We start from the raw sequence: 12,825 nt of genomic DNA on the forward strand, positions 1-12,825 counted from the left end.
TCTCAGAGACAAATTTAATCCTCCATTTCCTGGGACTTCTTTAAGTAGAAGGGATTTCCAGAGAAGTCCTTACAGTAGTGGTTACATTCTCATAGCTGCAGTATGATATTGGGAAATCTGTTTGGCTTCCGTATTACATAAGAGTTATGGGTTGGGTTTGAGGTTTTTTTTCAGTGTTCGGGGTTAAAGTTGCAATCTCTTGCATCAAGAGCTAAAGGGAATATGTGAAAGTCTCAATCACAGTTTTACAAAGATACTACTCCTACCTCAAGAAGTCTCTTTGCCATAAATAGATGGGGGGGTTGGAGGGCGTGTATTTCATGAAAGTATAACAGTATGTTTGCTTTGCTCTTAACCTCTTCCCTCACCATTAGCAGTAGGGCACACTGAGTTTCACGGATTCAGTACAGCAGATCTTATTCCAGTCAAAGGAGATCTATACAGTTCTTTGAAGCACCTGCCAGCATTTTTTCAGGTCTTTGTTCTGAATACCAAAAATTTTTCAGAGTAGTTCCCTGGAAAATTTCTTTTAGTACAGATAAAACAATATATGTTACCTTGCTCTGAACCAGTAAACAACAAGATGACTTAACTAAAGATTTCAGAAAGTATTTAGTCCAAGGCAGATACCTGGTATGGAAATGTTTACCTAAACTGGCCAGGTTACAAGCAACTAAGAAATAGGTATTGTATAATGGGAAGTCCCAGGCAGCTGGAGGTTACATTACCAGCTGTGCTTTTAATGACTACCTGGGGAAAAAAAGCTAAAAAAGGAGTAATGACACCCAAAAAGTCAACAGCTGAATTCCATAGAAGACAAATATTTTATTACCAAAGGAGTTATAATATCAAAGTAAGAAACTGCAAAAGAGTTATAAACAACTATAAAAATACTTCTATTTATCCAAAATTAAATATGAACACTTTATTAGTTAAATGCCAATATATTATTCTCTGAAAATATTCACACATTTTAAGTCACGTTTGTCTAACATGTTAAACACGTTCTATAAAATAATTGCATATAAGAAATCACAATCTGAAGGTAAGAAATTCTAGCTCCTCCTGCAGCTAACTCTAGGATAACCGAATACGTAAGGCTAGTGCTGTTTCCAGTCAGCTGAACAAACTTACATTCACGCATCTCCTTTTTCGCCTTCCATAGGTCTCACTGTCTTGCCTCTACTTCAGCCAGTAGAAGTGTGCGACATCTCTCAAAAATCAGTACTCTTCCCAAGTTTTTCAAAAAGTTAACCTTTTTGCTATTTTTCCAAACCTAAATCAGTTTGTAGACCCATTAGATACCCATGCTGAAAACATTATTGCGTCAGCAGAACAGACCCAAGATCAGCTGCTTGTTTGCTAAATTGTTCCTTTTGGTCCTTGATGTGTTTTATATAGATATAAAGACAACAGCTACTTTTCCATACTGTTTTCTTCACCTGCAGCTTGTAAGATGTTTCTATAAATTGCAGCAGACATGTAAGTAGATTGCTTCATGACGGTATTGTGAAGTTACTCGAAAGATCAGAAAATTCAAAGTAGTTTCCAGAGCACGAAGGTGGGACACAGCCTTCTGCAGCGTTCTTTGTTTAAAACGCTGGTCTTTTATTTCCACTTCTTGGACTTCAGCAGCTTGGTTTAGCCGTTTCTGTTTATTCCATATCCAGGAACAAGGTACAGTAGCTTTCCATCAGAATTCTGGCATAAAGTGTTCATATAAACGAGCAGTTACTCAAAGAATGCATATAAAATGCAAAGATACCAAGTAATGCCACTTAGAAAGAGAAGAGCAGGGTTCACCTGGAAATTATTTTTTCAAATTTATTCCAGCAGGATCGAAGGCTAGATATATTTTCTTTCAGTTCACAAAATTCTTGGTTACATTTCTTTTTGGACTGTTCACCTGTTTCTGTATCTTCTTTATTATGTGTATTTACCTGCGTGCAAACCTGAAAAAGAATAGTTTGTATTGTTAATTGAGAAGTGCTTATTCTTTTCATATCGACATCTTTTAAAACAAACTGATTCCGTTACATCTCAATAAATAATGGAGGTACCTTACATGGTAATTAAGCCAGAAAGCTGGGCTACTCACAAAACGTGCTGTGGCGGTACGCAGCCCGCGTCACTCCGATGTTCTCACGCTGAGCACAGCCCTGCCGCCGCCCCTGCCCACTGCACTGGGAGGATGCGGCTTTCACGCACAGCAAATATGGACAGCTGAAACCAGCGTGTGCAACTGAGAACACGTACATCCCCTGTCAGTGGTTTGAAATTTATCCTCCGTTATTTGAAGGACTGGAAAAATAAAGCCAATTAAATTGTGAGCCAAACTTCAAAAGAGATGACTACACGTGTGGTACCTTGAGACTGGTGGAAGAAGACAGACCTGTTCCCAGGGCTGGTGCTGTGGCCTAGTGTTCAGGATCTCGCCCAGAGACAAGAAGACCCTGGTTCTTATCCATATGCAATGACTGTTCATAATTTTTACCAAATGACTTTAACTGGTCTTTAAATAAAACCAGGCATCCACGAGGTTAGGCAGGAATTTCAAGGGTGACATTCTGACTTCTATGACTTAACTGGGATACCTCTTATGGTAAGGCAAATGCTGGATTCACCACAGGTGGCTAAGCAAAATATAGATGCCAACATTACTTTGAAGATCTAGTCCTAGATTATAAGAGTTTCTCCATTTCAAGGAGAAAAAGAATGAGTTAAATGCAGCCCTCGATCCAACTATTTAAGCCAATCATAAAGAATTACATCCTTTGGTGCCTATGGGGAGGCTTTTTGATGTTGGTCAATATTTTTGTGTTCAATAGGTAACTGTGAGCCACACTTAAAAGAACGCTCTTCCTTTGCTATGGTAGTCTAGATCATTGCGCTAGATTTGAATGACACATCAAAGAGCAGATTCTGCCAATAACTAAAAATCCAAATATTTTCATATCTAACTGTTCTTGCTGAGCTTGAGATATTGTGGTTACAATAAAGATCAAAGGGATTATGGAGAGAAACTCCCACTATTGTTTGTTGAAACAAACCAAATTAAACATTAATCTTAGGGTAGAACCCCAATGAGAAGTAACAACTATGATTTTATACACTAGAGAAGTTAAAGGCCTTCTTTGCACAAGTGTGGCCTTTGTCTTTTACTGGAGAATTAACTCGGGTATTTCAGTACTGAACCAGAGTATATATCTTCACCATAGACTTCCAGATCATTGTCTTAACCTTTGCACTGGGCATAAGGTCTATTACAAGACACATGCTATACAGAGCAAAATTCATCATGCATATAACACGTGCGTGATAGCTGCACCTCGGAGAGGTAGATATGATAGTCTGTGTTGAAGAGTTCTAAGGAATAAGCCACATACTTCCAATAAACTGTAGACCATCACTACCACTCACCTTTTCTTTTTTATGTCTTTCACATTTGCACTGTAGAACCTGTAATGACCCACATGAGACTAATGCTGCTTTCCATCTAAAGTCTTTGCTGATTTTTTGCTTATGAAAGAATCTGAGCATGTTGCATGCCATACTCTGTAGTGATTCTATTTCCTGTAAAGACAGCAAGAAAAATATGTCCTGAAAAGTCTGTGCATCATTAATTCTTTATAATGTTGGTTTGTCTTTTAAAAAAAGCTCCATTAGTTTCTTTTGCTTTCATACTGCCAATCTTTTCCAATAAAATACATGACTAATCTGACCCACCTGCCACCTCTTCAAAATATTTAAAGTAGTAGTAACAATAATAGTGTAAAGATGTTAGGGAGAAATCATAGCCAAAATGAAATCGAGTCCTGCAGTTAGGAAAACAGTGAATGATTTTTGGAGTCAGTCCTTTTATTAAGTCATAATAAAATCTGCAGCAACAGCTGACAAGTGTGCTTTCTGCCATTTGAGATCTGTCCAAACTATTACTTTTAAAGCATTCAGATCTGAAGTGAGAAGCTTAGCCAATATGATTTTCTGTAGAAAAATGAAAACAGATGTTGGGGAATTGAGAGAACTTCCATTGGCAAAATAAAATAAGTTACTATTTGGATTTGGATTACTAATGTACTATTTTGGATTAAAAATAAAAAAGAATCTTTACAGTAGAAAAAAAAAGCATTTCTTGGATATGGAATTGCTTAATATTTTAATTTTTAAAATATCAATTTACTTGATAAATTGAGTGATTCCACATTCAAAAAAGGAACAACCCTGAATATAATGATTTGACTACTAAAAGGTAATATTACTCTCTATCACAATATGTTATTCAGGAACTGGACTGTACAAAGAACCCATTTGAGTTTGTATTCTCTACAGTAAATTCCGAGAAGTTAAATTTTACCTGAGTATCATTGCAGAAAAACACTTTGCTATTTTCATGTTTTTTATTCTTGCAGCACCTGTCACGATACTCTGCAGACATATTTACCTGTAAAATACCATATATGTTTAAACGTGGAAGTACTTTTAATCAAGTGAGCCAAGTTTTTCACTAACAGCTGGCAATGTCAACACTAAATTGTTCTGTAGCATCTCCTCAGGTGTAGCAGGGTCAGTGTACAATTCTGAGCTTTTTTGCTTTGCAATTCTGAGCAAACAGGCAAAGAAAACTCCAATCCAGCTACAATTTCTAAAGGTATTCACAGAATCACATGGAATCACAGGAGGGTTGAGGTTGGAAGGGGCCTCTGGAGATCATCTGGTCCAACCCCCCTGCTCAAGCAGGGCCACCTACAGCCGTTTGCCCAGGACCATGTCCAGATGGCTTTTGAATATCTCCAAGGATGGAGACTCCACAATATCCCTGGGCAACCTGTGCCAGTGCTCGGTCACCCTCACTGTGAAAAAGTGTTTCCTGATGTTCAGAGGGAACCTCCTGTGTTTCAGTGTGTGCCCATTGCCCCAAGTCCTGTCACCGGGCACCACTGAGAAAAGCCTGGCTCTGTCCTCTTTGCCCCCTCCCTTCAGGTATTTCTGCACATGATAAGATCCTCCTGAGCCTTCTCTTCTCCAGGCTGAGCAGTCCCAGCTCTCTCAGCCTTTCCTCATTGGAGAGATGCTCCAGTCCCTTCATCATCTTTGTGACCCTTTGCTGGACTCTCTCCAGTAGCTCCGTATTTCTCTTGGACTGGGGAGCCCAGAACTGGACACAAATCTATTCATTTAAACCTTCATATTCTATCGAATTACTTGGTTCTTTGGCATTTTAAAACACACAGGAATATTTATACCTTACATAGACATCAAATACAATGTTTCTCAGTGTTTGTCTCAATAAACACATGCCCTAGGCATCTAAACAGATTGTATCACTCATTTGCATATGCACTACCAGAAGATGTCCTAAGCAGTATCACTTGCTCCCTTTGTGTGACCATAATCTTTTATCAATGCTTTATTCTCTGGGTTTTTTTCTTCTACTTTAATGCTTATCATCGAGATGACAACTGAACTCAACTCAAGAAAATTCCTTCGCTTTCTTCTTCAGCCTGTATCCAGATAACCTAATACAACCAGAAGGGCTTTAAAAAAGGCAGCTCATGAAAATACTGTGCTAGATCTCCTCACTTAGGCAAGCATATGAACACATTAGACAACTTAATTCCTAAAGTTTTTCTGCAGATTTTTGTGTAACGTCGCCTGTATTTCAGAAGTTCACCCAAGATGAATAGAACTTTATCCAGGAAGTGTTTTCAAAACCAAGAGTTTAGGGAGTCAAATATTCACTGACAAAAAAACCCCAAACCAAACATTTGGGAGATAATGCACATCTCTGCTTCTACCACAACAGAATGAAGTTTCGCTGCAGTCACACAGCACCAAGAGTTAAAAATAAATAAATAAATAAATAAATAAATAAATAATCACCCTAAAACCTATATATCTGTGGCTTCATTTGCTAACTGCTACGGGATTTACCCATTCTCACTGACTTCCTCAGATCATCTTTAGTATAACATACAGTAACCATTTCTGAAGGCAGTTTATTGGCTGTGACTAAAGCAACCCAAGGGAAATCCTGGCCTCAGAAAAGGCATTTGTGAAAATCAAATTAACTTATGAGGTCTAGTATATAACCCACTAGTCAACTGCCTCCAAACGTCGGGCTGAGGGACTGAATGTTATTGACTTTGGCTCTGCAATTGCAGGAAAGCGCCTAGTGGGCAGTTGCTGTCACCCAAACAGCACTGTCCATAATATTTGCTGTTAAGTTCTAGTGACAAGACTGTACACTGATTTTACGTAGAGGATAAATTAATCTCTCTGAAACTGGGAAAAATAAAGACAGGAAAGCGAAGAAAATTGCAGAGTAGTTGCTCGTGCATGCCTATTCTATGAAGTAAAAGCTTTGGAGTTCAGTACATTCCCGTTACCTTTCACAAACATCAATTAATTAAGGATTTATTTATTTATTTATTTGTTTGTTTGTTTGTTTGGATAATAGTTTTAGTTCTCATACAGTCTCCTAAAAAAACTGTCAGTGATAATATTTGTTACAATAAAAAAGATAAAGACTTTCAAAATGCACCTGGAAGAACGGCATTGCTCCATTCAAATCCTCGATGGCATCTGGGGCACTGAGTGCATCAAGCCGCAGCCTGCAGCTGGGCAGTGGCGAGGCATGGCCACCTCCAGCCCGGGACACCCCCCCAGCTCCCCTGACCCTGCAGCTCCAGCAGAGCTGGGATGTGCCTCATGGCTCTCCACCACAGGAAGACAGCAGGATCTGCCTCCCAGAGGCTGTTATTCCTGTCATATTGTTTTCTCTTACAGGTCAGCTATCTTATAACTGCTCACCAAGAGGGTTTATTTTTTTTCTCTGGGAAACACTTGTGTTTGTCAGAAATAAGATGACAAACTAAACGGGTTGGTTACTTATCTGTTCTAATATGTCCATTAATATTTTCCCCAACTTTGGTGCCTTGTTCAGGATAAGGTCATTTATCTATGGAGAAGGACCTTTCTCTCTTTATAATCTCAACAAACACAACATGATCAGAATGTTTTTGAAGATTAAATGATTGTTCCCTGACCCTAAAGGTATTTTGTTTCCAGGTGAGGGCTGATGTGCCTTGGTAGAGAAGGGTTGGAAACCACTGGCATAATGCTCTGAAGGATGGTGGTGAATCAGAAGTCTGAAGAAACACAATGGTTCCTGATTTCACCTTTGGAAAAGCACTGTGTATCACTTGCATTTCATGCAAATAGATCTTGATTTAAGACTGCAAAAGAATGGTGAGTTCTTGTTTAGTGACAAACTGTCAGAAAAATCCCATTTTCGTAGAACTGCCTCTGCTAATCCAACTGTAGAAAGTGCTTTCTCCCATGAAAGTGTTCTTGACAGATGAATTTAATTGTTAATAATTCATGATGAAGAGTTGGAAGATAGGTTTTGGCATGGATCAGTAAACTGTTATGATACATTTTGCAAAGCTGTAACAAATCTGGCTGATAAAGCCGTAATGGAGGAGATTTACAACTGAGAAAGTTAAGTTTTTCTCTGCTGCCATCTAGAAAAATTATTTCTTTGTTGGCTAAACAAGATATATTAAAGGTAAAATACAAAGAAACTTTTATTGTTGTATGAATTTTGTGCCTCTGTGCATTTTTATTCAATAGACAACATAAAACTTCAGTCAAGAAGTCTACAATTAGTGGAACAAATTACAGGTTGTGTAATGCTTTCTTCTCTTGATAAGAAGATATAGACAGAAGTAGTCATGAAATTACTTCAGAAAAGAGTACTTTTTAATGTAATCTATTATACTATTTAGGGCCAAATGGTACATGTGTCTAACTACATGGTGCACAGGCACAAATACCTGTATCACAGTATTTGTACATGCAAATAGACAGCATCCACAGATTTCAGAGATTTTAAAGAGACTGAATTGTCACACTCCCTCAAATAAAGCCACCATTCCAGGATAATGTGTGATTTTAAATTGGTCTTTTATCATATGTTAACATTAGAACTTTTTATTATTATTATTTGCTATCATCTAAAAATAATAAACATTTTTTGAAAGCCCAAGAGCTATTACCTACCAGCTCATCGATGTCGTGGCTTAGTATATTCTCATACTTCACACGGATTTCAGTTGTTTTATTTTTCATTGCACAACTAGATGAATTCACTGGAGACAGAACAAGGAGCAGTGGCAGAACCCGAAAGATAGATCTAAAAAAGGCTGGATTACAACAAAGAGCAATTAAGTACATATTAAATGCCATAGAGGGTATGCTGTATTAACAAATATATTCTGTAATCTGTTTAAATAGTTTAAAAGAGACCTTTGTACAACCAAATTATTTGTAACTTGAGGGAAGGATTCGGCTCCAGATTAAGACGCTATTTGGGTGTCTAAACTCCCTCATACTCAAGGATGATTTAGCCAGCGTGGTAGAGCTATTGAGCTGACCAGCCACCTGGTGTCTACTTGGGCTGAATTAATCTCCAGGCTTCCAAGCATTGACAAGGTCTCTCCATTGACCATAACTGGACCATAACCACTTTGTATGTAGACAAGTAAGTGTCTTAGGTGTAGACATTCGAGTGTCTTAATCTGCAGCTGAATCCCATCCTAATTATCAGGTTTTCATATGATAAATTCTGCAAATGCCCATGAACACGTCTTTACATCAAAAGTGTGTTTAAACACATTTTCGGGCTGACCAAATGTACAAATCCATACTAGTGGCCATAACATGAGATAAGGCGGCAACACACCCTTCTCTGCAAGATTTCTGCAATCTTTTGGAGCAAATCGCACTGCCCCTCACTTTGTTTCTCCCTTCAGTGGACCATTTTGCTTTGCTCAGACCCCTGATCTTCTGTCCTCGCATGACATCCAGGAAAACAGGAGTTTTGTGAGTATGGGCAAAGAGAGAAAGGACCAAAATATCCAAAGAGCCTGAAGGGACTGACAGGGTAACTGGAAGTGGTAGGTGACTGGCCTGATGCTGGGAATGAGGGAAACCGGGTACAGCACGATATCGGGATTAGGAAACTCATAGTTGGACTCTGGCCTACAGCTAGACTGGCTAGGATAACACTTAAACAGAAGGTTTTGGAAAAAAACAGTACTAGAAATTTAAGTTGGAGCATTAGCAAAGATCACAGCAGGCTCCTGGACTAGTATGAGCTGTTTCTATCCATCTCTGCTACTCAGTAAGAACAACAATCCCACACAGAGCAACTGTGGGATTGCAGCAGGAAAGGCAGAAGGGGTGCCCTGACCCTAACCGCTACTCCTTCTGGCGAGGATGGGAGCATTGGGTACAGCCAGTCCAACACTCAGCGGTGGGCATCTCTGCCCTTGGGCATCACTAGTAAAGCCCAGCCTCAGAGAGAAATCTTGAATAACTAAGAAGAAAGCAATGAAACTTGACCATAATCTTTACTGAGCCACCTAAACTCCATGAAGCAAGAACTGCAGTTATGCCGTGTGCTCGTCTGCCATTCAAAACACAGCCCCTTCACAGCCCATCCCAGCTGACTCCCACCACACACTGCTACTTCAAAGCAGAATGCATACCACTTTTCCTGACTACCAAAGCCTTTTTTTCTGATAGATTACTTGTGAACACGCTGTTATGTACACGTCTGTCCTAGAAACAGGACTGGAAAATTTTTACCTGTACAAGCTGAATTCCAAAATTCTCCTTGTGGCAAGCTCCCTGCCAAATTTTAATGGGAAATTTGATGGCCTGAAAACTAGATTTTCTAAATTTTTCATATACTGATTAACAGAGGTCTATTAATATCTCAAAAAATCTAGCCTGAAGAGCTAAATGGATCCTAAATGTATCCTACATGTAGTAAATAGAAAACCTAGGTAAGGCAAATCTATTATGATCTTCAAGCTCCAAGGGGACACCTGAACTCCACAGAGCTTTACCTTTGTAAATCTCTATGCTAACTGTATCTACGCCAAATGAATTACCAGTCTGTAGGACTGAGATTTAATATTTTAAAAGAAGTTTACAAAAAAATGCAAGAAGTCAATTACAGGACAACATTTTTTCCAATATACCATTGCATCTCTTGATTCCAGTGCGAAAAAAAGAACTGCAATCCTTGTTTCCAAATAACAGTGATACAAGCAACTTGGATATGCTGCTTCAAAAACATCCTTCAAAAGACACAAATAACAATCTTCTAAATTAAAATCAATCTAACAGACTCCATCACTTGAAACTTGGTTTGTCCAGCAACAAGTGGAGATAATAGGTGAAAACTGCAAAGTCACTTCTTTTATTTTTACTTTCTCTGTATGGTAGAGATTGTGAATCTTTTTTAAATGAGGAAATTACAGAATCAAAGCAGATAATTCTGAAAGAGATGTTGCACACTCATGAAGTCCCTTGGCCCATCGCAGGATCGTGATGAAACCTGTTCAGACATTCCTAAATGAGTCCTTTGGAACCCATTAGACGAGTGTCATAAAAAATTCCAGGAGCTTTAGACTGAAAATTGAAAGGAATTTTCTTAAAGTTTGGTTCAATTCAATTCAAAAGAAGCGGAATTGATAGCGCTCCATACGACCAGCGCTTCAAAAGAGAGGCAGCGTGTATTACTGGTAATGCCCCATCCTTTCAGTAAACTCCCAAAAGCTCGTCAGTCATATCTGGAAAGTCCCAAAAAATTCTCCCAGGAAAGCGAGGAAGAGTTATCCTTCCCGTATTTCCAAATATTAAAAAGCCCCTCTTGGGTTTTTTTCTAACTAAAAACCCCCTCTTGTGCATGCAGCCTGGAAGCGGCACCCCAGGCGCGCCCGTGCCTGAGGCGCGTCCCCGGCCGGACCCCGCGGGCTCCCTGCAGCAGCCTGCCTGCGGGGCCACCCGCCCCCAGCCACCCGCATCTCCGCGGCCGGAGATCTCCCCTCTGCCCCCGCCCCGGCCGCCCAGCCCCGCTCCGCAGCCCGCAGTCCCCCAGGGGAGCGGTTAACAGCGACTTTTTCTCCCCCTGCCTCGCTGAAGCCGCGCCAAGCTCCCGACGGGCGCGCCGCGGCTCCGCGGGTCGCTCCCGCCGCCCGCCGGGCGGGGAGACGGGGCTCCGCCGGCCCGAGGGCGAGGCATCCCCGGCGCTGCGCCGCACCTGCTCCGGGCGCGCCCCGCGGAGCGGTAGGTGCCCGCGTTGCGTCGCGGAGCGGCGCGGAGCAATGCTTCGCCGCAGCTCCCCCGCCCCGCACCGTCTCGCTGCCCCCGCCACTCCCGGGCCCAGCTTCCCGACAGCGGGCGGGATGGGAACCGGGCGCTTTTGCTTTCATTCTAAGGGGAAAAGGAAAAAAAAAAGCAAACCTGGGAATTTCCCGAGCCGTCACCGGGGGCTTAAAAGGGCACCGGGCGGCACTGCGCCGCCACAGCAGAGGAGGCGGCGGGGCCGGCAGCGCGGAGGCAGCGGAGCCGGTGAGGAGCCCGCGCGGCCGGGGGCGCGGAGCAGCGCGGAGCGGCGCGGCGGAGCCCAGCCCAGCCCAGCCCGGGCGCAGGTGGAGCGGGGCGCCCGGCGCGGCTCTGCCCGCCGCCGCCCGCGGAGCAGCGCGGCGCGGCGCGGTGCGCGCTCCTTACCATGGAACATGGTCCGGGGGGGTGGCAGGGAGCTGCGCCGGCGGCTCCGCGGTCATGGTGGCGGCGCCGTCCCGCCCATGGTGCCTGCAGCCCGCGGAGCGCCGCGCAGGGGGCGAGAGGAGCCGCGGCGGCCGGGCGGGGCTCAGCAGCCCCCCGCCGCCCGCCGGCCGAGGGGGGCCGCGGCGCTGTCAGAGGCGGCTGCGGGACGGCCGGGCTTTGCTTTTCCCATGGGGCTTCCGCCGGCGGCAGGTACTTTCACTTTCTGCTCCGCCGGCGGCCGCGGTGCTCCCCGCAGCGGCGCCGGGCTCCGCGGCCTCAGCGCGGCGAGGCGGGCGCGGACGGCTGGCCGGTCGCCAGGGGAGGAAGCATCCCCGCTCCGCCACGGGGGAGTTCGGTCAAGCGTCCCGGGCCGGGCGGAGAGGACCGGCGGCGGGCAGGGGCCGGCACCGGGGCCGGGGCGCGCCCGGAGGAGGGCGACAGCGGCGGGCGCCCTCGGGATCCCCGCGGGCGGCCCGGAGCGGCTGTGGCGGGGCCGTGCCGTGCCGGCGGGGGTTACATAGAGCCCCGGCTACACGCCCAGTGCCGTGTGCGCGGCCAGGGAGGGAAGGATGGACCTTGGCAGTGCGCGTGGAAAGAGCCGCTCATCCGCGGGGAGGGAATCCTTGGGGGAAAAGGAAAAAAAAAAAAAAAAAAAAAGAGGGTCGAAAGAAAAAACCAACCATGTTCTGGAGTCGCTCTTTTGGAGGAGAGAGACTTGGTTTCTGAGCTGTTCCGCAGCGCCCTATCGCTCGCTCAGCTGTCCCTGCGTGGGTCGTGGGAGGCAGTGCCAAGAGGGCTGGCTCGGACTCGGTCGCGGGTTACCCCAGGCTGCTGGCACCAGGTCAAAAGTGCAAGGTGGATGATTTTCTGCAGACTTCCCCCCCCCCCCCCCCCCCCAATAGCTCATCTTGAGAAATCTGGGAGGATTAAGCAAAGACGGTGAATGGCTCAGGAAGGTGTTCCAGTGTAGAAGAAGCTCAAGTTCTAAACGAGAGAGCTGTAGCCAGATGTGTTTTTCTAGGTAAATTCAGAATGCGAAAATTGATACTTTGGTGCAGGTGAAAAGGCTTGGAATAAAATAGGGTACGAAATGTCCTTGTAGCATCCCTTCACATCTCCCGCCCGACATACTTTCTGAGTTTTGAGTTCTACATCACTTCTCCTGCTCCACATGAGCACAGAGAGCTGATTCCGTAACCCCTC

General features: G+C 43.8%; 1 protein-coding gene across 1 annotated transcript; it reads right to left on the bottom strand.

Annotated features, from left to right (window-relative positions):
- Positions 1–1,799: 1,799 nt before the first annotated feature.
- Positions 1,800–11,593, bottom strand: IL7 (interleukin 7). The gene is made up of 5 exons (XM_075495733.1): positions 11,584–11,593; positions 8,062–8,204; positions 4,355–4,441; positions 3,421–3,573; positions 1,800–1,952 (listed from the first exon to the last, which is right to left on the bottom strand). The coding sequence occupies exons 1-5, from the start codon at positions 11,591–11,593 to the stop codon at positions 1,800–1,802; spliced, it is 546 nt and encodes a 181-aa protein (XP_075351848.1).
- Between the last annotated feature and the right edge of the window lie 1,232 nt (positions 11,594–12,825).

This window comes from Mycteria americana, chromosome 2, assembly GCF_035582795.1.
Source record: "Mycteria americana isolate JAX WOST 10 ecotype Jacksonville Zoo and Gardens chromosome 2, USCA_MyAme_1.0, whole genome shotgun sequence".
Lineage (NCBI taxonomy): Eukaryota > Metazoa > Chordata > Aves > Ciconiiformes > Ciconiidae > Mycteria > Mycteria americana.